At 39.7% G+C, this 26,432-nt stretch overlaps 1 protein-coding gene across 1 annotated transcript; it reads right to left on the bottom strand.

The window, feature by feature from the left end:
- Window positions 1–957: 957 nt before the first annotated feature.
- aldh1a3 (aldehyde dehydrogenase 1 family, member A3) lies at window positions 958–26,077 on the bottom strand. Its single transcript, XM_054618211.1, has 13 exons — window positions 25,920–26,077; window positions 25,651–25,755; window positions 25,162–25,302; window positions 23,164–23,293; window positions 18,524–18,585; window positions 14,432–14,560; window positions 13,460–13,573; window positions 12,713–12,815; window positions 10,969–11,153; window positions 9,034–9,198; window positions 6,935–7,092; window positions 2,737–2,811; window positions 958–2,657 (listed from the first exon to the last, which is right to left on the bottom strand). The coding sequence occupies exons 1-13, from the start codon at window positions 26,016–26,018 to the stop codon at window positions 2,588–2,590; spliced, it is 1,536 nt and encodes a 511-aa protein (XP_054474186.1). The 5' UTR covers window positions 26,019–26,077; the 3' UTR covers window positions 958–2,587.
- Window positions 26,078–26,432: the final 355 nt, after the last annotated feature.

The raw sequence follows: 26,432 nt of genomic DNA, 5'->3' as shown, positions 1-26,432 counted from the left end.
AAAAGTCAATAATAAGTTATTACAGAATACAACCCCGCTGTTTAACCGAATCTGTTTTTTATTTCAGTAAAACATTGCAATAAACTGTTATTGCAGTTGTAATCTGTAATCATTTATTACAGATTACAACACATAGACTGCACAGACTTTAACACATAATCTGTAATCATTTATTACAGATTACAACACATAGACTGCACATACTTTAACACATAATCTGTAATCATTTATTACAGATTACAACCCCGCTGTTTAACCGAATCTGTTTTTTTATTTCAGTATTTCAGTAAAACATTGCAATAAACTGTTATTGCAGTTGTAATCTGTAATAATTTATTACAGATTACAACACATAGACTGCACATACTTTAACACATAATCTGTAATCATTTATTACAGATTACAACCCCGCTGTTTAACCGAATCTGTTTTTTATTTCAGTATTTCAAAAACATTGCAATAAATACATTTTTGGTTCCCTTGTTTTGAACTATGTCCAATTATTCACACATTGGACATTACTTATTACTAATAAGTGATGTTCTTAAATAGTCATAACCTAAGCAAGATATATCTATAATATAATCTATAATACTAAAACACTGCACAGACTTATTGTTTTTTTATTTAGATCCCCATACTTTACCCACAGTATATATAAATGACCCTTAGATTCCTTCTGAAATATGATGGCCTTCTGAAAGGAACATAATAATATAAAGTGTCTTTGGTTTTTAGTTATTATAACATATTGCATAAAACAACACCATTTAAAGTGGTGTGTGGCCTTGGCCCATATGTAACACTCTAAAAAAATAATCATTAGCTTAAAATGAATGAAATGTCTTCAGATGTCTATGTTGCTTAACTTTCTCCAGAATCCTTTAGTTTGTGTGTAGACATTGTACTTGAGCAAAGAATAACCTACAGAGTCCATTTGATTTTTTTATTCAGAATTTCTATTTAAATACAAAACTAAAAATGCAGAGACAGACTTGTTTCCCACGTGTGATAATAAACAACACTCTAACATATATATTGGTTAAAGTTGACACTATCCATCCAAAGATAACATTGTAGCTGTTACCGTACTAAAATGTTACTGATAAGATAAATATCACCTTATCTGGGAAAGGAAACAGAGCTTCTTCCAACATTTGAAAGGAAAGGCACATATTCTTCAACATTCATATTCAATCACAGTTAGAAATAAAATAAAAAAAGTATCTGCATAGAACAGCTACTCAACAATCAGAAATCACAAATATAAACAGTATTATTTTCTTTGACCTTCCCACGTAATTTCATGCAGGGAGATTTGATGAGATTCCAATATGCAAAACCCTGTCATTGATGATTAATCACTATGTTTTGTGCATTTTTGTATCTCAGGGGATTAATCTGCTTTAGGAGCTGGACTAGACAGGCAAACCAATGTATCATTATAACTGCTGGAGTATTCTTTTTACACTTTTCGGCGAGGGATGTCCCAGACAGTCAACATGAACGAAAACCTCCTCTCATCTCCCTCAGACTCACTGAGTTCTGATTAAGGGCCCATAAAGACTGGGACAGCTGAACTTTCCAGCTGAATGAATTATAAAAGGAGAGCCGTGGGTCTACGGGGGAATTAAAAAAACCATACCAGTTTAACTTTAAGGTTTATTATTGACAGTAGAAAGAACTAGGTCCAGTGACTGAACTCTCTCAGAGCTCTCAGACACTTTCACACGCTTCATCAGCAGATGAAGTTTCTTCAGTTTTCATTGGGATGCCTCATCTTATATGGAATGTCGACAAGTCGATCAAGGAGGACATGGTAAAATGGAGGAAATGGTAACCACTGTCTCTGATCAAATATTTGATCAGAGACAGCGGTTACCATTTCCCTGTACAAAAAAAACTTAGGTCATGTGATGACAACTAAGCTATCTTCATGACCGTGGAGCAAACTCCATCCACTGATGAAGGCCACCAGATGTAGCTGAAAATCTTAATAAGTAGATCCCCCTTTCTTTTTTGTAAAAAAAAATTGTATCTCAGCTTTTGTATTTTTAAATTTTTTATATTTTCCAAGAATGTACTCTGGGATAAATTGGAATTTCATTAAAATAATTTCCCTATTTTAATCCAAGTAAATATTTATTCATTTGTTATTAGAAACTTAATTCATCATACATGTTGAACGGTATGCCTGGGCTCTAAGGGGTAAGCAAGCAATTACTTTTTGTTGTAATTGTACCGACTGAACACAGTCTCTTTTTTTTTACCCATAATTACTGTAGTACCAAATCACATACTTATGTCGGGGAGGACTGTATAAATTATTATAATATTACAAACCTGTAAAATAGAGCATAAGCCGTTTTGTGCAGTGACAATACTGAAGCTGTTGAGTTAAAGTCTCTCCTCTATTACACCAAATAAAGGTGAACAAACGCTGACTCTTTCTGGGATCTGATAAACTGTTTAGACTAAGTCATATATTGGCCTAACCCTAATCTCAACACCATGAGCATGACTGAAGACAAAGGACTGTGTGGGTTGGAGACAATTGTGATGCGATAGACATGTCAGCCAGTTCTTCTCACAGGGTTTCACTCAGCTTGATGGTCACTGCTTTCACCTCCGAGTACTCAGAAAGAGCATACTCTCCACTGAGGGGACAGAGACAACATGTGAGGTAGGTCAGGGAATACACAGTGAAGCATATGAAGAAAAATTGATGGCTCTTACAGCTCTCGTCCGTTGCCTGACATCTTATACCCTCCAAAGGGAGTCTGGGCATGAAGGGCGTTGTAGCAGTTTATCCTAAAGAGAGAGAAAGAGAGAAACATGGTATGATTTTATTTGTTGTGAGCCCTTTCATTTGTTAAAGCTACTATGCGGAGTTCCGCATAGTAGCTGCGAGTTGATGTTGATGTTGATTTTGATGTTGATTTTGGCGGGAGGGCTTCCAAGCACCAGAACACCTTAAGGAAATCTCCCATTTTACTGCAGCAGGGATCTGACAGTCTGCCCCTCAGTCCTGGTTCTGATTCTCCTGTGTCTCTCTTCTCTCCAGGGGGGCCAGCAATACGGCCTGGGCCTCCAGCAGAGTGGTGATGGTGTTGGCTCCAAGTAGGGAATGGAGGTAGCAAAGATAAGCTCTGCCTCTGGAGGAGGAGGGGGAGAGGAGCTGAGCTCTCCTCTTCTCTCCGGAGCTCTGACTACAGGCCGAAGGCTGCAGAGAAGCTGGATCTGGGTCTGTCCACGGTGGACTGGTCTCTGCTGGATCTGGGTCTGTCCACGGTGGACTGGTCTCTGCTGGATCTTGGTCTGTCCACGGTGGACTGGTCTCTGCTGGAGGCCCCGCTGGAGTCTGAGCTGAAGGAGTTTCTGGTGAACCTGCATGTTTTTATCTGATTTCACCAGAATCTGACCCGGTGGCACCTATGAGGAACTTTAAGAATAACTATATAGAAACAGACAATCTTCTCTCTGATTGTCCCATTTAGTGACGGAGGTCATATAGAGGATCAGGATTAAACTTAGACGGTTTCAGAACCAGATAAAAATTCCTCACAGTAACTTGAAGTAGACAGACATAAAACGAAAGTTGCAGATGTAACTACGGTTCTATGAATCCTGGATGACCGCCAGAGGCAGGGCTTAACACTGAATATCTTCCGTCTCGCGCACACACAGGTCGAGTCTTTATATCAACAAAGTCATGTGTGACCTCGGATGACCCCAGCCGGGTATAAGTTCCGGTGTCATCCCTGAGATCAGTCCTAGAGAATCTTCTCACGAGTTCACGAAATTCCGAGTGACCAAGAACTCTGCCGGTCATCCAGGATTCATAGAACCGTAGTTACATCTGTAACTTTCGTTCTATTTCATCCTTACTGACCGCCAGAGGCTTAACACTGGGTGACTTATATCAACAAAGGAGTCGCAAGGAATCCCAAGTACATACCTCATATAGCTGAGGCAGAGGAACTTGGCAGAAGAACAGCTCTGCCTCTGCCAGGGGTTCAAAGGGAGGCAAGCATTGGGTGTCCAGTACAAGGGGTAGGTCCCATGCAGGAGCTTTTAGGGCGCTTGGGGGACGCAACCGCAGAGCCGTTTTTAAGAAGAGGGACACCGGCCTGTGGCTCCCTACTGTGTTATTGTCGACCCTAGCATGCTGCCATGAAATATCAGCCATGTACACCTTCAGGGTAGAGGGAGACCGGCCCCTATCTAAGAGGGACTGCAGGAACTCAAGAATGGCAGGCACGGGGCACTGTACTGGGTCTTTGTTCTGAACCGCACACCAGTCAGAAAACAACCTCCACCTGTTCTTGTACTGGAGACGGGTAGATGGCGCTCTGGCATTAAGAATAGTCTTTCTGACTGGTTCTATACAGCCAATCATCAGGGGGTCGGGCCCTCCAGCGACCACACCCACAGTTGAAGGTGGGATCGGGATGCCAGATCTGACCCCCTAGCTGAGACAGGAGGTCTCTCCTGTCGGGGAGACAGAGTCTGTGCAGGGTGTCCTGCAACAGAGTCTGTGCAGCAGGGAGAACCAAGTCCTGGCTGACCATAAGGGGGCCACCAGCAGAAGTCTGTGGCCCTGTTGAAGCACTCTGAGAAGCGTTGGTGAGATCAGAGGAAACGGTGGAAAGGCATAAAGAAGACCTTCTGGCCATTTGTGAGCCAGGGCATCCTGACCCAGAGGACTGGTCCTCTCAATCAAGGAGAAGTTGGATGTGTCATGCCGTCTCCATGGTAGTAAAAAAAAATATCTCATTCAGGACATGGATGACAATGCTCAGCATATGGACTAAGACTTAAAATACAGCTACCCCAGTTAACAATCAAGGAGAAGTTGGATGTGTCATGCAGATTTTAATTGCAAATTTAGGCACAAAAACATATAAAATGCAACAAATTAACTGTTCCTTGGATAAATGATGATTTTATCTTTAGAAATTAAAAACACTGTTCCTTGGATAAATGATGATATCTTGAAATTAATGAAAGAACGTCTTAAAAACTGCAACGAAAACTAAATTGAGCCATGACAGACACCATTTTGCTACACTGAGGAACAAAGTGGTAAAGAAACTAAGAAAAGCTAGGGCTGATTTTTTCTTGACCATCATAGAAAAGGCCAGGGGTAATTCCAAAATGATCTGAGAACAGTTACACAAGCTAACAGGACATTATAAAAAATGTCAATCAATCAGAGGTTACGAGAATTATCAGATCTCTTAAACCATTATCAGATCTCTTAAAACAAAGGATTTATTTGGTATGGATGTAGTTATGCTCAAAGAACTTAGCACAACACTAATAGATCCCATCACTAAAATCATCAACCTCTCAATCTCTCAGAGCATGTTTCCAAGTGCTTGGAAATCAGCTGCTGTTGTTCCACTGTTCAAAGATGGGGATCACCTCTCTACCTGTAATTACAGACCCATCAGTATCCTGCCAACAGTGTCAAAGGTTGCAGAGAAGTTGGTAGCTGAGCAAATTATCTCCCACTTGAATACCAGTTATTTTGTCCTTCATCCAATGCAACCTCTGGCTCTGCTCTATCAGTGTTTATTTTGGAAAAAAAACATACATACAGTTTTGGATACATTTAGTTGTAGACAGCATCGCTTTAACCATGCTGTTACAATGCTGTTAGTGAGCTCACTTGCAACTTGTGTCATTTTGCTTCCATGTAAGTAAATGACAGTGTCATCTGCATACATTTGGATGTTGGTGTTAGGACATGCTGATGGAAGATCATTAATATATAAAGAAAATAGCAGTGGGCCCAGGATGGAACCTTGCGGGACACCTGTAGCCAAATGGAGGGCAGGTGATTGATGGTTCTGTACTTGGACATACTGGGATCTATTACGCAGATATAATTCAATCCATCGAAGTGTACCAGAAGAGAAATTGTAGCTGGGCAACTTAGACAAAAGAATACTATGGTTAACAGTGTCAAATGCCTTCTTGAGATCAAGGAATACAGCTCCAACAACACCCCCTTTGTCCAATAGGAATTAGATTTTTTTCCGTGAAAAAACAGGTGGCTGTCTCAGTCTGTCTGCTGTCACCTGTCTGTCTGTCTTGATGTGCCCGTCGCCACTCATCTACCTGTCTGCATGTCTTTTGTTGTTGTTTATGTATTCTGCTTCTGATATATGTTTTTAGTGTCTAACAATACCAAGATAATCTTGTTTTTAGTCCATGATCTATCTAACATAATTTTATATTCTGTTTTTAGGGTGACTTTGTAACATCTGTCTAGGGACTACAGATGAAAAATAGCCTCTTGGCTAACTCTGGCGCATTTACAGAAATGTTTTATTAATGTGCATTGTAAATAAACCAATGAAAAAAAAAAATATTGAGAAATTGGGAGAGAGCTGTTTTTTTTCCAGTTGGGATATAAGAAGAACCAATACAGACGTCCAGGTGTATCACATGTGAAAACAACCTGTCTGGAATTTTACTAAAGTACAGGATGCTTATGTGCAGGGAAAAAAATCAAATAGTTTCACTACATGTTTGCATTTTCAGTTTGGTTTGAACAATCCTAATCATTAAATATCAGTCAGTGTATAATGGGAATTAGCCATAACTTGATACAGATGCAGAGGGAAATGCACCATATGATGTCACGTGCTCATATGCTGTTGTGTAATTTTATGGTCAATGTATGGTCTTAGGCTTTATGAGTGAAGCTTTGTCTTCCAGTCAAATGTTGTGAATATGGACAGCAGTAATTGTATAATGATCATGCAGCAGGGGCAGCAGCCCCTCACATGACTTTATCAATTCATGTCAGAATTTTTGAATGTTGTAGAAAGAAAATGTTATTTTTAATGAATGATAAACAGGGAAATCAAATGCCCCGTCAAAATATGTCCCTCTGGTGTCAGGACTGTGAACAGCGACTTACCAGACGGTGCCAGTCTCCAGGGCTGCAGAAACAGACAGAGCTCTGTCCATACTGGTTGTGAAGACTGCTGACACCAGGCCATATTGTGAGCTGTTTGCTCTCTCTATGGCCTCCTGCTGGCTTTTAAAGCTGAATATACACTGCACCGGACCGAAGATCTGAGAGGGGAAAGAGTAAAGACCAGTCACATGTACAGAGAAGTGAGTCACACTGTGTAACCAAATGATTCTGTTTTACCGTCCTCTCTGACTGACGGTCATAAAAATAGAAAAACATAAATGTGAAATCTAAAAATAAATATAGCTGGACTAGTTTAGAAAAAGAAATATGGAAAAAACTGTTCAGTCAGTCAAGACAGTACTACATATAATGATACTCATGCATGCGAATGATGTGAATCAAAAACTTCTGGTAGAGATTTCAAGAAAACATATATGTCATTCTGAATATTGGGGAAATTAGGGGAACCGCTGATTCTCTGACTGAAGGACGGTCAGCTCTACCGCTGATTCTCAGTTCCCCATGACCTTTCGTTGGAATGGAATCATTTTAAGACACATTGGGCTAAATCAAATCTGGCTTTGGTATACAAGAAAGGCCACTGATGCACATACCAGTATGACAGGATGACTGTTTAGAGTCTAGACAGTCATCATGTCATACTGGCATACACAGAGTCTAGACTCTAGACTCTGTGTATGCAGCCCCGGCTGTTCTGGATTACTCATCAAAAGTATTATCCGTCAATGTGGGTCTATGTGTGTTAATGTCCCAAACAAACTGTATTTTTTTGTTTTACGTGCAAGCACCACAAGATGGCAGTAGCTACATTTGAGGTACCATATAGTATCTACACTATATTATCAACTAAGTTCCTGCAAATGCTCCACAATTTGAGCTTTGAAAGGAAATGAATGCATTCAGTCCAATGGAAAGCTACAATCTTGAAAGAGATACAGGAAGTGTTGAGCTTGTTTTAAAAGCATAATGCAGATCAAAAAGGCTTCATGCTTAAATATAACCAAATGTTATATTTACAAATAAAGGCATATATCTAATATGGGCTAATAACACTAATGAAAAACATAGTTATGAATGTTATATTCACCTTCTGCTAAAAAAACAAAAACCTAAATCCTACACACTGTTCCTTTAATGTGCAACAGGAAAACACAACACCATGTTTCCATCCAAGCAATTTAAACAAATGATTTAATAAAAAAGCTGGATGGATGGGGTTTTTAGTGTGTGGTTACAAACTCCACATTGAGCTGTGAGTGCAACAGGGGTTTGGAAAAGTCCAAATTTCTTCTGTGTATCACAAGTATACGTATTCAGCATTTTTTGGACTATGCTATAAAAGCCTCAAGTTCTGCATTTTTGGCCCATAACATCTTGTCTTTTTGCAAGCAGAAGTGACACAAGCAAGAAAACTCAAACGCTGAATAAGACATTCGTAGGGCGCCCACCCTGTGAAAGGGTTAAAGTTGTACAACATGAACACAGACAACTCTCAGACCGGACGACGGCGTGGTGACGACCCGTCACGTACACAACCTGAAAGTTGTGTTTTGAACTCACTCGTTAAAGTATCATTAATGAAAATGATATATATATATATTAGCGTGAAAAGACTATGTGATGAAATAATGGAGCTTGAAGTGGCATGTCAATACATTTTAGTTAAGTTACAGTCAATCACATTACGAGGTGGGGAAGCATGTGTTCCAAGACTCTAGTTATAGGTTTAAGATCTTCTTTTTTGTGAATCAAGAGCTGGAAAGTGGTTTAACCACTGTACAAATAAAGCTCTTTTAAAGAAGCCCATGTCTGTCAGGAAATGTTAGTATGATTTAGGGACTTGTGTTGGTCATTTGTACTAAATGTAACTGTCAGAAAAAGGCTTCCATAGAACTAAAACAGTGTTTTCTATCCTCCTCCTAGACTTCTCCTGTGTGCCCAGCTCCTCACAGTGTTGTATGACTATGGTGTAATTAAAGAACTCATCCACGGGGTGTCAGGCTTTCCTTTCACACACTAACACTATCCCCTCCCTGTCTGGGTCAGATCCATCTGTAATGAACTGAAACAGGTTGTACCTCCTCCTTGGCGATGCGCATGTGGTCTTTGACCCCAGAGAAGATGGTGGGCTGGATGAAGAGGCTCTTCTCGTCCACAGCTGCTCCTCCGTACTCCAGCCTGGCTCCCTCCTCCTTCCCGCTCTCTATCAGATCCATAATCTTGTCGAACTGCTGTCGGCTGATCTGGAGCCAGCATCAAAACGGTAGACAAGGGAAAGAGAGCGTTTAATTAGACGGGGAGTCCTACATTTTGGTGACTTCCGTTGTTGGTTTCGTTAAACAGAGTCAAATGATACATTGGGATCAATGCTGGTTTCATGTTTGTTGCCTGCACAGAGATCGCACCAGGGTTTTTAGCCCAATTTAGCTCAAATGTGTTGAAGATGAAGATGCAGCGTGTTAATCAGTGATTTTTTTAGAGCTGTAGGTGGCTGTATTTTTTAAATTTGGTTAGAGCAAGGCTAGATGTTTCATCCTGCTTCCTCTTTTTTTACTGATAACTCCAGATCTGTACTGTACACACAGACATGAGATTTATATCCATCATCTTGTCTCTCTCTGAGAAAGAAAGAGAAGTGAACTTCACAAAATGTTGACCGATCCAAAGTGTACATAGAGTAAAGTGGGCCTACATCACTTAAAGGTACGGGTTCAGACCGCGAGTGACTGTGTTGTTTAAATGACTGAATTTACTTCCACATATTTGATGGTTGTGTGAGACACACACACACACACACACACACACACACACACACACACACACACACACACACACACACACAAGCAGATAGACAGACAGAGAGGTGAGGGTGGAGCAGCAACACTTGTGGACAAGCGCAGAATGTTATACTTTAACTTTAAAAAAGTATACCTTTACTTTTTTAATTACAAAGAAAAAAAAAAGGAAATGAGCCATAAGCTCTGGCTCCCTTTAAAGAGATTTGTTACTCCCATCACTTGTAGGTAGGTATTTCAGTATAAGACTTAAAGTGGCTTAATATTCTATATTCTTATATGTATGAAATTACAATATCGTAGTTGTGACCTCTAAAGAGCTTTATAACAAGTGTCACAGCTGGTGAGCATATCCTGTGACCTTCATAAAGTGTGATGTTATTTGCTTTTTGTTGCTATTAACGTTATTCGGTGTATAGAGTGGGAAGTACCTGATGATATTTAGATGCTGGGTCACATTTTATGATGGCCTGTGTCAGAAATGATGTCATTTTTTTTGTGCCGTGAGTCTGTTGACCCCTGATAGACGACCCTTTACGTTATATTATTATTATTATTATTATTACTATCCATGTTGCAGTGCCCCCTGTGGTCACAGAATGGGCTGTAACAACGGAACAGAAGTGTTTTGGTTCACTCTCACGACCTCTCAAAGTGTTGTCGTCTTCCACAGCGGCAGCGGTTTTCAACAGACACACACAGAGACTAGATACAGCAAACAATATTTTTGGGGAGTGGCTTTGGAGGGAGGCCTGAAGGAACGGGATGTCAGTGTTGCCGACTTGGCAACTTTCTTGCTGGATTCAGCAAACCTGTCATTGGAAAAAGATTTGGCAAAACTGGGCTGGATCATTTTTTTGGAATAGCGTAGTTATTCTACCAACCCTAGCTTTAAACAGATGAAAAAACGTAGGTTTGACAAATCAATTTAAAAGGTGACTCTTTGTCAATCTTACATTAACAACTTGTTTGTTTTAATGTCTAATCTGCTTGTAATGTCTAGTTTTTCTTGCTTTTTTTTTATGATTCTACTTACCTGCCAACAGACTATGGGTGGAAATCAGCTATTTCCTAAAACCTGGTACATTACACCCCACCTTGCTTGATATCAGGTTAATGCTCTTTGTGCATTGTTCCTGTTCAAATAAACACAATACAACACAACAGGTTTAGTCACCGCTTGTCTAGGTGTTCTCCGTGCTTACTGTGTGTTCCTACCTGTGGCCCGTGTGATGTCCGGGGGTCCAGCGGGTCTCCTGTGACAATCTTCTTTGCGTTTTCTATACTGCGACGCACAAACTCCTCATAAATACTTTCTTCCACGAAGACGCGTGATGCAGCCGTGCAGCACTGACCCTGGTTATATAAAGCTCCTTTCTGGGTCTCCTCCACAGCCAGTTGCACTGTAGACACACACACACACACACACACACACACACACACACACACACACACACACACACACACACACACACACACACACACACACACACACAGATACAGATACACATGAGCAATACACAAGAACCACTCTAGAACAACCTTCTCTAGTCTATTACGTATCATCACTCTGGGATGTTCAGTGCCTGCTGTGTCATTCCAACAGTCACTACCTGTAGTTGGTTGTTGTTGTCTGAATAACCAACCTTTATTAATCATATCACTATTAGTTAACAAGTGATCTTAGAAATACTGGATGTTGTAGCTAATATTATGTTGCTAGTTTTCTCGTTCTGGACCAGGCCTTCACCTTCAAAACTCCGTTCATCTCATCAGGTCGCTTTGTTTTGGGAGCTTTTCAATGAGCACAACACCAGACCTGATATATAAATATTTAGTAACGGGAAAAAAAACCGAATGATTTATTTTCCCATTTCTTGTTTTTGGCAAAATGTAAACATCCAGAGAAGGTGAAGGTAAGGGTGAAGGTGAAGGTGAAGGTGAAGCTTGGGTGTGGTGCTTGAGAGGTGGAAACTAACCTGTTAGCTTAGTCCAGAGTGAAATAGGCTATGTTTACTCCCTAATATTAGTTACTACATAGCTTATTAATATCTTATAATATGTTATTGTGTCTACATTTTTCTCTTTTAGCCAACATTAATCAATGCAGGCAAACTTATAAGCAAGCTATTCAAACTTCATCAGCTGCTGTTTAAAGGTATGAAAGAGGAGTATTTATCAGTTCAACAAACACATACGGAATGCCATTAGTCAAAATACACTATATCATCACACTACACATGAGTTGTATGGTGTTGGCTGTATTGAACCGGACAGCTTACTCTGCTACAGTTACCTCTGCTGCTTCTCTGTAATGCCCGTCATGTGAATGGAAGCATTGAGTTGTGTAAAATGCTTCCAACACTGTATTTATTTCCACGGGAAGCTACAGGCGTGTAGTACAGCCAGACTGGTGGCATCTCAGCTCCCTAAACTCAAATACTGCAAAACACCACAGACTTTATGGGATGTAGCTACTGTGATAATTGAGCACCGTAATTTGAATCAATTAAAAGAAAGCTTGTTGGGATTGGCTGCGCGCAAAACATTAGATCTTGGCACAAAAAGGATTGATTACAGGTATCTTTTTGACTACTTGGTACGGGGTTATTATTGCATTAAAGGTATCGAGTACCAATACCTAGTCCTGGCCAGCATGGCAACTGAGACAGCCAGGGTTCTCTGCAGCCCCCTGAGCTACAGAATCTTATTTGATAGTGTGACATCCGGTGAGATCTTTACCTTGTAGTTGTGACAAAAAAGGGTTGGTTGTACAGAGGAAAGATGACACCTAACAGGCATCATAATTCAATATTTCTGAGGTAGTAAAGTGATGTAGTGAAACACCTTGGGCTCGTAAATCAGGTCACGGTGTGACTCCAGTGAATGCTGAAACAACCAAAATGGGACTTTTTGATGTTGCATTTCAGAGAGAGAGAGAGAGAGTCAGAGCATGTCTTACAGTTACAGTCAGCAAACACAATGCAGGGGTTCTTCCCTCCCAGCTCCAGAGTCACTCTCTTCAGATTACTTTTGGCTGACGCTTCTTTGATCAGCTGGCCGACCTGCACACATGGTGGTATACTGAGTCATACCTTAATGCATCATGGGTAATACTGAATAAAGAACTCCATTACACATACGTAAATGCAGAAACAGAATTAAAGAGACTTTAGATGTGAGTGTTAGGGCTGGCCTTTTAACTCAGCATTGATCATCATCTTTGCATTAGAAAACAGATTCCTCAAGATTTAAAACAAATAGTATATTTTAGGAAAGCATACAGCTTTCCTAAAGCTATACTTATTTTCCATAACAAGATATTTAATCTTGATATAGGAGTAGGGACTTACAGTTCACTAAATGAGTCTTTTCCATAATCTAACATGGAGGGAACATGTTACAGCATGTGGTTTTGATTGTAGTTTGCATGCGATGGGGCTTTCCACTGTTGAATCAATGCCATGGGACCAAGACCCTTTTAAAGAACTCAGAAACCTTACTGGTGACTTAATTTAGTTCATGTACAAATCGATCCAAGGGCAGGACTTTATGATGGATCAGTATCGAGGCACGCTGCCCACCGCTGAGTGAGAATCGTTTCAGTTGTGAATCACCAACACAACAAACTTTGAGTTAATTAAGTGTTAATAAAGAGTTTCATCACATAGCGCTGGCTCAATATCAATATCGTCATACACTCACACACCTCTGTAGAGCCAGTGAAAGCCACTTTGTCGATGTCCATGTGGTTGGCGATGGCTGCTCCTGCTGTGGGACCAAACCCAGGAACAATGTTCACAACTCCAGGAGGGAAGCCCGCCTGAAATGGTAACCCAGAGAGCATGTTAGGGCTGGGGGGGGGGTCAACAGCAAGACACCCCTCATATGAGGTCAAAGACATTTCATCCATTTGCCCAGTACAGGGTAGGTTCAGTATTTCTGTGTAAGCATAAAATGACAATCTTTGCAGTTTAAATAATATAACATATTGGTATTTCTAATTTTAGTATTTCTCTTTAACAACAAATGACCAGGCTTGTAGCTCCATTGAGGACACCAAAGGTCATCTCTTCTGTACTTTGTTCAAATAATATGGGGATTTCAGGGACTTATAGGTGGAATTAATCAGTCTACAACTTATACATATACATGGTTTGACATATCTTCTATTACCTCCAAATAATATATCATATCTACAAAAATAAAGCAGTCTTTGTGCCAATTCAAGCCTCGAAAAAAACTGTATTTTATGGTGAATCAGGCCCTGACTCAGAGTCTCTAAATCTGTTGATCTTTTTACAGCATTTCATTTGGTCTCCACACAGTATTCAAATAAAGAATGGGGAAGAGACCTTGGCATGACAATCAGTAATGTGAGCTGGGAAACTCACCCTAAAACAGTTGTTCTAGAAACACCAGACACAAATGTATTTAAAACTCATAGACTGCACTACTCCTCTAGGTTCCTAAACTGTGATTATGTCTAGTGGAGGACAAGGACCTTTGGGAGTCTGAACCAGGCATAGTTGAGGTTCATGTCCCAGATTGTCTCCCCTGCTGGGAACAGTCAACATCTAAACATAATAGAAGCAGAGCAGTCTAATCTCAGGCCCAGAATCTGTTCAAGAAGAACACTGTCAGAGTTTAAAGACTAAACCTCTCCAGCCCAACATCAGACCTCTTTGATGAGCGCTCCAACGTGGAGGGCCGTGATGGGGGTCTGCTCCGCTGGCTTGATGACCACAGTGTTTCCACAGCTCAGGGCCGGTGCCATCTTCCACATGAACATCAGCAGAGGAAAGTTCCACTAGCACAGACAAAAGAACACGTTAGCTGACTGCTGTCCATGTGTACCAGCACCAGTTAGATTCCAAGCACACTGTCACAAACAGACGGCACAGTTAGACCACAACTCGGGTTTTACCGAATTGACCCCCTCTACTAGGCTGCTATAAGTAGTTATTTCTGAGGTCGTAGATTATACCATAATAAATTGCTTTTCACTTTGATACAGGTTATACACATAATACAGGTTATCTAAACCAGGAAAACTTTTAAAAATGAAAACCTGAACTGAAAAAGGAAACATTGGCATGGCACAAAAGTTTCAAAAAAGTGCGTGCCATTATCTGCATAATGATTGATTTCACTTCTCTCATTTGGCTGTGTGCTTTTCTTCCTGCCTTTGAGTGTGACTTTTTGGAACAGGAATTAACAATTTTGACTGTAACTGATTTTTATTGTTTCACGATATGCCGGCCCTGAGGAATGAGTGACGCAAGTCATTGTGCCAGACTGTGGTGGTGAAAGAGGGAGCTGAGCCTGAAGGTTCACCCTGGGTTAAGAGCTTTTGGTGGTGAAAATATGAGCTCATTAAATATAAGTGACTGAGATTGTCTCTGCAGAGTGGCTGGGCTCATCATTAGGGACAGGGTGAGGAGTTGGGACATCTGGAAAGAGCTTGGAGTTGAACCCCTGCTGCCTCACAGCTGATAAGGACACGGCTTGCTTTAGAGGTTTTCTCGACATGTCTGACTGGGAAGCTCTGCACCAGAATATATTGAAGGGACTAATGTCCAATCTGGACTGGGAACATCTTGGGGAGGACGTCTAGGCTACCTTGCTAAGACAGCTGTCTCATACAACGAAACTACATCGTGAATTTAATTTCACGGGAGCATATTTTGTCACGGATTCGTTTATGATGTTTTTAATGAAAGTCTGCGTAGGGAGGATGTGGTCTGGGTGGATGGGTCAACATCTGTAGCTTAAATAATGTAACAAATGTTCTGTACTAAACCAAACCAAGTAGTTTTGTTGTGTTTTGTTTTTTCTCTAGTTTTACTATTTCATTTACTATTATTGAATATGTTAAAACGTCATTTGAGATGCAGTTTAACTGTATGGGAACGTGATTTTGTAGGAGACAGAACCACTGAACATGAATGAGCAGTGGAAGGTATTCATATTACTCTTGCAGGGCCACTGGAGGCATTCGGCTCTTGGGCAGGCTTTATTAAATACCTGAACAATAAGCAGGTGTCATTATCTGCTGCTTTTTTTTTTTGTTGATAGTAAAACAGCCATATCATACTGAATATTTTGTGTACAGTGAGGATGAAAGAGCCTACAATATATTTTCTTTCTTAAATAACCAGATATATTAAATAGTTTGTGATGTAAACAGTGATTACTGTCACACTATCTGCAGTAAAGCCACATGAGAGGCACAAACTGGGGCTGCTAATCTAAGCAACACACACATCATCAGTTTTTTTGTTTTTTTTGCTTTATCCAGAAAAATCCACTTCATCACTTGGAGAGAATATCCAAGATAATAGGGGAGGGGGGGTTCTGAATCTGTAGGATCATTCAAAGTAAACAAATTTATAAAAGTGGTCATTTGTTTTCCAGTTGCTCATTTCCATGTTGGAAACCAACGGACAAATCGTAGAGCACTCAAACCCAAATTAGACAGCAACGCATGAGAGCGCTGCATGTTTATTGTTTAGGCATTGTTAACTTTAACAACACTTTGGAAACACTTGGAGCCATTAAGGGATCTTGGGATCACAAGTGAGTAGAAAGGTTCCCTGTTTTCCTCTGACAATGACTCATGCCGTGCGGTGCCAGCACTACTTTCTGTAATTACACAACGTCCTTCAGTATAAATTTCACTTTTATGATATAATCTCCCATGTCAAACAACAGCCGTTTTTGTTCCTTTGTTGCCAAAGCAACATTAGAGGTTATGGGCCTATGCTCAAAGATAAAACTGAAGGCTGTATGTGTCATGATGTTGAAATTATACTTATATGTCCGTCTAAATCTTTCACAAAGTGCAACACAATATGGTACAACAAAATGCATATATTCCAATGTGTGAAAGTAAGTAGAAGCAGCACAGGAACTGAACTGTTTGTTCCTGTAAGAAAAGCCCTAAAGGGATTAGCAGAGAGGAGCTCTTGTTTAGGTACAGCAAAGATTAAGATAAGGTTTCTGCTATACTTACCAGGGTTTCATTTCCTCCTCACATCCAGACAGTGCTTTTAAATTGAGTGCAGTTGTCTTTACTAGATTTAAACATTTATGATCAGTCTTTAGTGAGTGCTTCCAATTAAGCCTGAATCTAGTTCTAAGAAAGCCAGAGATACTGTATTAGCAGTGTAAATGATGGAGCCATTCACTGCTGTAACCTGCTGACGTTACAAGGGCCTGTCGCAATAAAAGGAACACATTGACGCATTGCGAAATACACTTGGACCTGTATTAGTCATGGGGCGGATTGATATGAATGTTATCTCAGTGTGCCCAGTATGTGAATGAGTTAATAGAGCTCTTGCAGCAAGTCAGTCATGATGCTAATATGCCCCAAGTGGCCAACTTTGGTACTGAAACTGTGAGTTTAGCTCAAACTGCAAACAATTATGATTTAATGTTTGTAAAAGTTTCCCAAGCCAAGAAAAGCTAATTCTATGTGTCGAGGGAAAGAGTCCCTCATAAGCGTATGCACCAACGAGGAGGAGATAAGCATTTCTTTGGCATTTGTAGTGGGTGAAACTGTCATGGTCACCATCTTGGAGTACTGCACTCCACGGTCCAGTATAAAGATAAATCTAGGATTAGTTGAGCCTAGCTTAGCTCAAAGACTGGAACAAGGAGAAATGTAGATGACTAAACATGTTTTTTTGTGTCATTGCCTTCCTGGAACTGGTCTTCTTGTTTTAGTATTTGATCATAGTCATTGTTAAAATCCAAACAGCTGTAGACTGTTGATAGGAAACAGCTGTTAACAGCTGTTTTCATCGCCAAAGTTACACACTTTCTTGACCCATCCACCCACAACCTCCTTCCTACAGGGGTTCTGGTGCGCTTTTTCAACATTTAAAAAATGAATCCTATTTCAGGGTTAGGACCGAGCTCAACCCTGCATGTAGTAACTGAACAAACATAGGACTTTAACCTTTGACCTAGGAGACTAATGGCCGTGTCTTGTGTGAAACCAAAAGTCAACGCTGACTTTAAATGTAAGTAAGTATGTAATGTAAATTATTTAACATATTTCTGTCATTAACCTAATGACAGAATTAGTTTCTTCATACTTTTAATGCTGTTGCATTTGGAATAGAGGTCTTTCTGGGTCCCAGTGTGTCATGAGCCCAAGACTGTGCTCCTGGGGGATAGGACCTATCTTTGCACTGATCCGCAGTGATGATCTTTTACTCGGCAAACACGCATCACAGTTTTTCCCCAAACTGTCGAAGCTTTAACTGCGTTCCCTCAAATCACATGGATGATGATTTTATAGATATCCAGTGAGCCAGAGCCCAGCAGAGCCTTATACCACAGAACATAGGCCTGTCACAAGTTGGCATCCCAACAGCGTGTTGGACTCAATGTTCTGATTTGCTAGATGCTTATTAAGAACAGATTATATTACAGCAGAATGGTCAGAGATCATGAAGTACTTTTAACAGGGTTTCAGCACACACACACACACACACACACACACACACACACACACACACACACACACACACACACACACACACACACACACACACACACACACACACACACACACACACACACAAACACACACACACTGTAACAGTTTATAAACAAAAATGCTACGTGTTGACTGGTGTTATTTACAGTGTGTATGAGTTTGTTTAATCTTCACACCAAGCCAATTTAATGTTCACAGTAATAAGAATTCTTATTATATGTTATTGCTCATAAATTCAAACCAGATCTCCTCTGCACTTACTGGAATGATGGCTCCGCATACGCCGACAGGCTCGTGTTTGGTAAAACACATGAAGCTTTCATCTGTAAACCAAACAGACACAGTACAATCAGTTTAACTCTAGGTGAAAGTCATTATTTAGGCACTGCCACATTTTATTTGTATTTTTGTTACCGCTTTATAGGCCCCTCCTCCCCCAGCTCAAAAAAGGTTACGGTTGCTCGCAAGCTCAGAATTACTCTTGTTTCAGATGCATTCCTACAATCTGGCACCTGGTCGCTACGTTTTTTTGTAGAGGTTTACACGCAGAAACGTCCCAAACTCAACAAAATAGGAAGATACAGGCAGAGAGAGGGCAGATAGTCTCTGTAGATAGAGACACCGTCTCTATGTGGGTCAGAAGTGATGATGGAGAGGGGTTATTATTTTTCTATCTGACTCTACATTGCGTTTTTAGGAAAGTCTGACTCATTGTGCCTTTAAAATCCCGGTGAAACTTAACTTAGAGCGCCTTTATCTTCCTTCGATAAAGTTTCAAGATAAAACAAGCATCGGCTTTGCACATGCACACAAACCTCCTGTTCTCTTCCCGTGTTTTTGAAACTATAACCATGTTCGTCTCCGAACCGTAACCATCCATCGGTTAAACTTGACTACGTAGTAGTTTTAACCCAAACCAAGACGTTCCCAAAGCCTGGCGTTGTTACATCATGTCTTGATTTGTAACTGGAAGGCACAGATAAATGATCTGCTCCTGCTGATAAGACGATCACAAAGCACTTCTACGTGTCATTCTGTACAAACAGCTTGTTGCTTATTTTAAATAGTTTTTCGTAAAATAAAAAGTGCAATATTTCTGTTATATTGGTAAGCTGTCTTTACTTGAATCCTTTTAGAATGTCCCACCAGTTCTAACAGTGAGAGAAACACTCTTTTACGTTAAGTTGTACTGTACGTAAAGAGTGTCAGAGGCTCAGCAGATAACTGGGGAAACAAAACACGGCCTTCCCGGTCTGCACCCTGACCTTCTCCAGTTTCCCTTGTGTGACTGATCACAGACTGGGAGAGTTCCAGACAGCAGGACTCATCTCCAGCTGCCTTTATCTTTGAGTCACTGGGGTAAGTCCGTGTTCAACCGCGGCTTACTTAAGGTTAGTCTGATGGGAGCGTTCCTCGTTCTCCTCGCGCTGTCAGTGTTTAACACAAGATTCAGACGGACAGCCTCAGGCCTGCAGTAGCTGTGTGGCTAACACTCCACATTCCAAACTGACACGTCCATTCTCCTACGAACAGAGGCTGGAGCATCCCTCTGTACTGATGGACTGATATCACAATCACTGTTTCCATTAGACCATTAGATCCATTTGAGTTTCTAGTTGACCTAACCTAATGTGGAGTTTCACAGTGGAGTTCTTTTGTCCCTCTACTACTTTTGTTATACTGTATATTTAGAATCTATATATATATAGATCTATATATTGTATATATATAGATCTATATATATATATATATACAGTACCAGTCAAAAGTTTGTTCACACCTTCTCATTCAACTACTTTGAAGAATCTAAAATATAAAAAATATTCTGGTTTGTTGAGCATTTGCTTGTTTACCACATAATTCCATATGTGTTCCTTCATAGTTTGGATGTCTTCAATATTAATCTGCAATGTAGAAAAAAATTAAAAAATAAAAATAAAGAAAAAACATTGAATGAGAAGGTGTGTCCAAACTTTTGATTGGTACTGTGCCTACTTTTTTCTTCCATCAAATGGAAAATTATATATATATATTCTTTTTTGCAGCTTACAGTTGCTGCCAAAGGACCCGTTTCTAAAGAGAAATATATGTAATTTATTTAAATAATTGAAGTTTCTCAATGCCAAATCTTCCAAAATAAAATGTAATGAAGATTTACTTCAATAAATAAATTATGTATCTATAATTATATTAATAGATACTGGATACTTTATGTCCAGGGTGTGACAGTAAAACATAATAATATATATATATATATATATGTATATACAGTACCAGTCAAAAGTTTGGACACACCTTCTCATTCAACTACTTTGAAGAATCTAAAATATAAAACATATTCTGGGTTTGTTGAGCATTTGTTTGTTTACCACATAATTCCATATGTGTTCCTTCATAGTTTGGATGTCTTCAATATTAATCTACAATGTAGAAAAAAAATAAAAAATAAAAATAAAGAAAAGCCATTGAATGAGAAGGTGTGTCCAAACTTTTGACTGGTACTGTATGAATAACTTTGCTTTATATGAGAACAAGAACACAAAGGTCATTGAGTTCTGAGTTGTGGTTTCATAAAAAAAAAATTTAAAAAAAACTTGGATCAAATTCTTTGATAAAGAACTATAACTCTATTACTATATCTCAGTGTGGTGCGTAATAATTATAACAGAACCCATGACTTTTAAAGACCATAGGGCTCGACAAGCTGATGCTGTTTAATGCCAACATGGTACCTGGTCCCAACGAGAATGCTACTGTAACAACTACTTCCTAGGCAGAGACATACACACAATAAAGAAATGACTGCTATTTTTTGTTTCACTTACAACTAAGCCAAAGGAAACACCAAACAAATTCTGTTGAAGTGCGAGAGGTGCAAGTTACTGTTGCGAATCAAAATAATAATAATAATAATAATAAGTAATCATCACAATATGTTGAATTTATAGGGATTTACTTCTTGCTGTTAATAATGATAATGTTGGTGTATGTTTTATTGTTTGATTACCCCTTGACCACCACGTAGCTGGGCTTAACCTGCTTCTGTCAAATAAAAAAATGAACTTATTGTGTCCGCAGTAGTACAACAATTCCACTTCTGAGAATGAGTGAAATGAAAAGTGAAAATATTGCTAACCTATCTCTAGTGGCATGTAAAAAAATGCAGATACTTTTGATTTCCTTTCCGTCTCCGTCTGACTGCATTATCATTCGTAACGGTGCTGCCTGGAAATGCTGTGTTACATTTGACTGTGTTTGTTGGCTCTTTCTTCAAATGTATTTTCTTATCCTATCTGCATTCCTACTGTTGAAGAAGCCGTGATTTTTTTTATAAATGCAATGCTCGGCAAAATGTTGGTACATTTGGACTGACGGAGAGGGTTTCCAGTGCACAACAGCTTACGCTATCCTGAGTCCCCAACTCATACAGAAAATGTTTACTTTGCATCCAATCCGATGAAACTAGCAGTCTCTACAGCAGCTTGACCTCTAAAGGGTTTCACAGCGTGTCTGTCCAAACCCCGACTGTCCAGTTTTCATATATAAACTTTAACTCAGCTCTGCGTCTCGGCTTGATGACTGGTAATGAAACTGCTCCGGTATGGAGGTGGGGATTACTGGCTGAGAGGCTGCCGGCTGGGTAAGGCATTGAGCCGATGCTGATTGTTAATCCTCACAGAATGTTGCAGCTCACTGATTACTATCTCAGCCTCTTCCTCTTCCTTTTGTCCTGCCCTGACTAACATCTCTCACCACTCTATTGGGATCTAATCAGGAGGAAAAGTCAAGCGTGTTTTGTCTATCTGCTGTCCTTTAGAGGCAAGAGGAGACACAAAGTAGGATCTGACAAGAGGAGGAAGTATTAAGAGGCTGGATGAGACACCACCCAGGCCTGAGGACTATCCTGAGCCGGGCCAGGTCCCTTGCACCATAGTGTAATTAACTTGTTTCCCGATTGGTGCAGTGGTTATGGAGCCCCACTAATTATCATGTGCACTCGTTTAACCATCTTCATTTATTTATTCGTGTATACTCATTTGCATTATATCTTATGGAGCTCATAAAGAAAAGGGAAGAAAACCTCATTTGTGCATACAAACTCAGCAAAAAATGATTAATTCATGCTCTCAAATGTGTGACTGAGTAAATTGAGTTATTATAGGCACGGCAACTTTAAAAAGCTCCTTCTGATCCGACCCGATCAGACACAACTTTAAACTTCTGTGCCTGCTGTTACATTAACTTAAGGCAGAATTATCATCAACTCACTTGAAGGAGAATAAAATGTCTTGATTTTTGTTCTAGCCTCCTTAAAACACACTTTTATTTTATATATAAACTGGCTTTGATGTGAATCTCTCCCAATCCACTTTTAAGTCTTGTTAAGTTTGCACCTTCTCTCTTGTTTGTTGGTCTGATTAGTTAGTAATCTGTTTACCTTATATGTTATCTTTTATTTCTATTTTATTCTTTTTGCTTGCGGGTTTTATTGCATGTAAAGCACTTTGTAAACATTGTTTTTTAAAAAAAAAAAAGTGCTTTATTATAAAAGGTTATCATAATAACTATTATTGAATCACAAATTCACGCTCTCAGCAGTCCATGTCACGGCGTCTGACGGAGCAGATATACAGTACACATCAGTACTGCCCCTGAATGCATCCCACGGCCACACACACACATACACATATCTCCACAGTGTATATAGTCTTTTGGCTTTCTGGTGTCACTGTGCCATTGTCCCTGCTGTCTGTTGTTTTTAACAATGGTTTCATGTAAAAAAAAAAAAAAAAAGGAAAAAAAATGGTTTTATTAATGATACAACACAGGATCTCTGTTGGCCACGAGGGGTTCTTTTGTTGAATTCCTGACAGTAAGGATAAGATGACTCACAAACTCACCTATAGGAAGACTCTTGCCATGGATCTTGTCGGCCCAGCCTGCATAGTACCGAAGGGTTTTGATGCTGCCGTCCAGGTCAATGAAGAAAGACTGCAGGAAGGGTTTCCCTGTGTCCAGAGTCTCCAGGGTCTAAAGAACAGGAACAATAGCATCAGTGTTCAATCATGTTGCACATTTATATGGAATCTTTGCCAAGTCATAACTGCACTCAAGAAATCTGATTTGTCATTGTAACTGTAAATGCTGCAAGGCTGGCGGACTATAGAGCTTTTACTTAACCATTGTTGGAAACAAACCCAGTCAAAACTTATTTGGAAGACAAAATGAAGTCAAACGGTGAAATGATGAACCAAAACTGTCGATTGTACACTTCCATCACACTACCTGCTTCCACTTTGACCTCACGCTCTTACTGTATTCTTTCTGTGCAATGAGAGATGATTAGAAGCATTTCACTCAATTTAACTTTGAAATCCAGATGAAGTAATGTACAAAGAGAATGTGGATACACCTTGTTTCAAACCTGAAACCTTGACATATTTTTTTTTTTATTCCATAAGATGTCTTCTTCCAGACTAGTAGCAGGAAACCATCCAATATACACATTTAGATGTTTATTTTTACTTCTTTATCTATTTGCGTCTGAAGCTCTCTCCTAAATGCACCAGTAGATTATGCCTAATTAGCATATTTAAACACAACACCTCAGAAAACTTGTAACACTTGATAAATACACGGCTATAAACTAAGCATGTGTAATTAAGTTCATCATTTATAAAGTTAACATATAATTATGAATGATTATGTTTGAATGAGTCAGACATGATATACATAGCATTTTGTACCAACATCTATTCCGTGTTTACTCTAGTTACTTTTATGTAACTAGATACTGGAACCACTGTACTACTTCGCTGTCCCTTTAAATGGTCCGAATCTGGTCCTTGTTTAGCCAAACATAGCTGGAAATTCAGCCTAATTAGCCATACCCTGCACACTACCACTGCAGAACATGTTTGCAATTAGCAGTCACATGCAATCTGGTTATTATTGCTTCACTCACATCTGTAAGGGCTCATTTACCGATCTAAGTCTCAGTGCAAGATGGCAGCTCAACAGAGTGATTAGACATAGCAAATTTCTGTGTGAGAGGGAAAGAAACATCCAGCAATCATTACAAAGAGAGAAAAGAGTCTAGGGTGGGGTCATGATGTCATTCAATAATATAGGCCAATCCCTGATATGAATAAATCAACATCATGAGAGCACATGGACATTTTTCAGCTACAGGACACCCCATTAGTTTGCTGCTCATGAAACAGCACTGGCTTCCTTTAGTTGACATCCATAGTTATGAATAATATCCGAAACACAAGCAGCACGAGGAAAATAAACCTGTTTTCATTAAGGAATGATGTAGTTCATGGTCATTAGGGAATATTTCTTTTCTTCCAAAATCTGATACTTTTTTCTGATACTAGTTGTTAACATGAGGAAATATTCAGCAAAGAGGAAATCTGAAGTGGCGAAAGCACAATTATTACACATTAATTCATCGGTAATAATATATTACATAATATAATGTATAGCCATTGCGTTGTATAACAAGTATAACCTTTTGATGCTTGTTAAACATCTTGTACTTTTACTGTAGTGGAATTTTCAGTTTTCAACCTAAGTCCAATTTTAATTTGAATTAAATCCTAAAATCAAAAATGATAAATTTGCCTCAGAGAGCTTTAATACCTGTCCATCATAGGACCTCCTCTGTCCTTGGAGCCTTGCATTTGTCAATCATTGGTTATCACTGTAACATTGACTTTTTAATTTACTTTTATACTTCATATTGAGTTTGTTGTACATCCATAACTCCCCCCATAATTAAGATAAATTATATATTTTTTTTATATACACACTTGGCAGTGCATTTAAATAAAAAATAAAAATTTTTTTGCATTTGTTACTCTAGAACTTGTATATATACACTGTGAACCCACCGCCAGCAGGAGCCGGTCCCTCTCCATCAGGTCGGCCAGCTTGTGGAGCAGCCTTCCCCGGCTGGACGCGTCCATTCTCCGCCACGGAGAGCCTCTCTGCTCGGCCACCTGAGCCGCCTCCACCGCTCTGTCCACGTCGTCCTACAGGGAGAGAAGAGGATGAAACAGAATGACAGTTTATAAAAGTTTTAATCAAGTAGTTATTAATTAAAGTTTTGAAATATTTCGCTCCCTAACTTCCCACGTTACCTTCGTTGAGGAGAGTTAAAAGGTTCTTATTTATTTGAGTTATTTTAATATCTTAAACCTTAAATTAAAATTAAAATGAAGTTTGGCTTAAATTAGTTCCCCCCCTATTGATTTAGAGCCAAATCAGATAAACAGTGTTTATCTAAAGTCCTAATCATTGTGTGGTATGTATTTATGCCTACAAATTAAATTCATCATTATTATTATCATTATCAATAAATGAAATTGATGCCTTCTTACCTTGTCTGCTTCTTCCACGTCACAGATTTTGACACCTGTCGCTGGGTTGAAAGTAGGAAATGTCCTTCCACTGCTGGATGTGTGCCATTCATTGTTGATAAAAATCTGTGGAAGAGAAGGGAGAGTGTTTTTAATGACTTTAATGGTTTGTGCATCAATTGACACCGCATTGTTAAGCTCCATCAGAGTTAGAAAACACAAAAGGAGTAAATGTGTCCAAACCACAGTGCAGCAGTTGGGACCTGGTTTGTGTGCAGAAGCCCCCTTACCTTGGTGTATCTGACCTCCTGGACTTTGACAGGCTGAGGAAGAGGCAGAGCTGGGATCCCTTCGGCCACTCCGTTCTCTGCTGTTCCGTTCTGTGCCATTCTGGGTCAGCAGTCCAGTCCAGGGCCAGTCTTGTCTGCTCCGTCTGCTCAGCACTGTCAGCCCGTCTACTGGCTTTTTATAAGAATGTGGAGTTCCTCCCTCCTCACACAGCAGTTGAGTAGAGCCCAACTCCGCCCCTCAGCTCAGATGAAGGGCCCTTATCTGAGGGGGGGGGGGATTGGTGTTCTTACGGAACCTTGGAAAAATCCTGCAACATGAATCCTATTTATTACTAATGTGTGTAAAAAAAAGTGGTGGTCATGTGATACTGTTTACCTGCTGTTACTGTCATACTTGTATAAAAGCAAGGCGGTTACGCAGCAACCAGTATTTCTAGTCGTGACAATGGTGAATAAACTGTGTGTGAGGGACGGCTATGGCTGCCATACAGGAAGTTATCATGCTTCCCTTGT

The sequence above is a fragment of the Anoplopoma fimbria genome, chromosome 2, assembly GCF_027596085.1.
Source record: "Anoplopoma fimbria isolate UVic2021 breed Golden Eagle Sablefish chromosome 2, Afim_UVic_2022, whole genome shotgun sequence".
Lineage (NCBI taxonomy): Eukaryota > Metazoa > Chordata > Actinopteri > Perciformes > Anoplopomatidae > Anoplopoma > Anoplopoma fimbria.
This window is presented reverse-complemented; position numbering and strand designations above follow the sequence as displayed.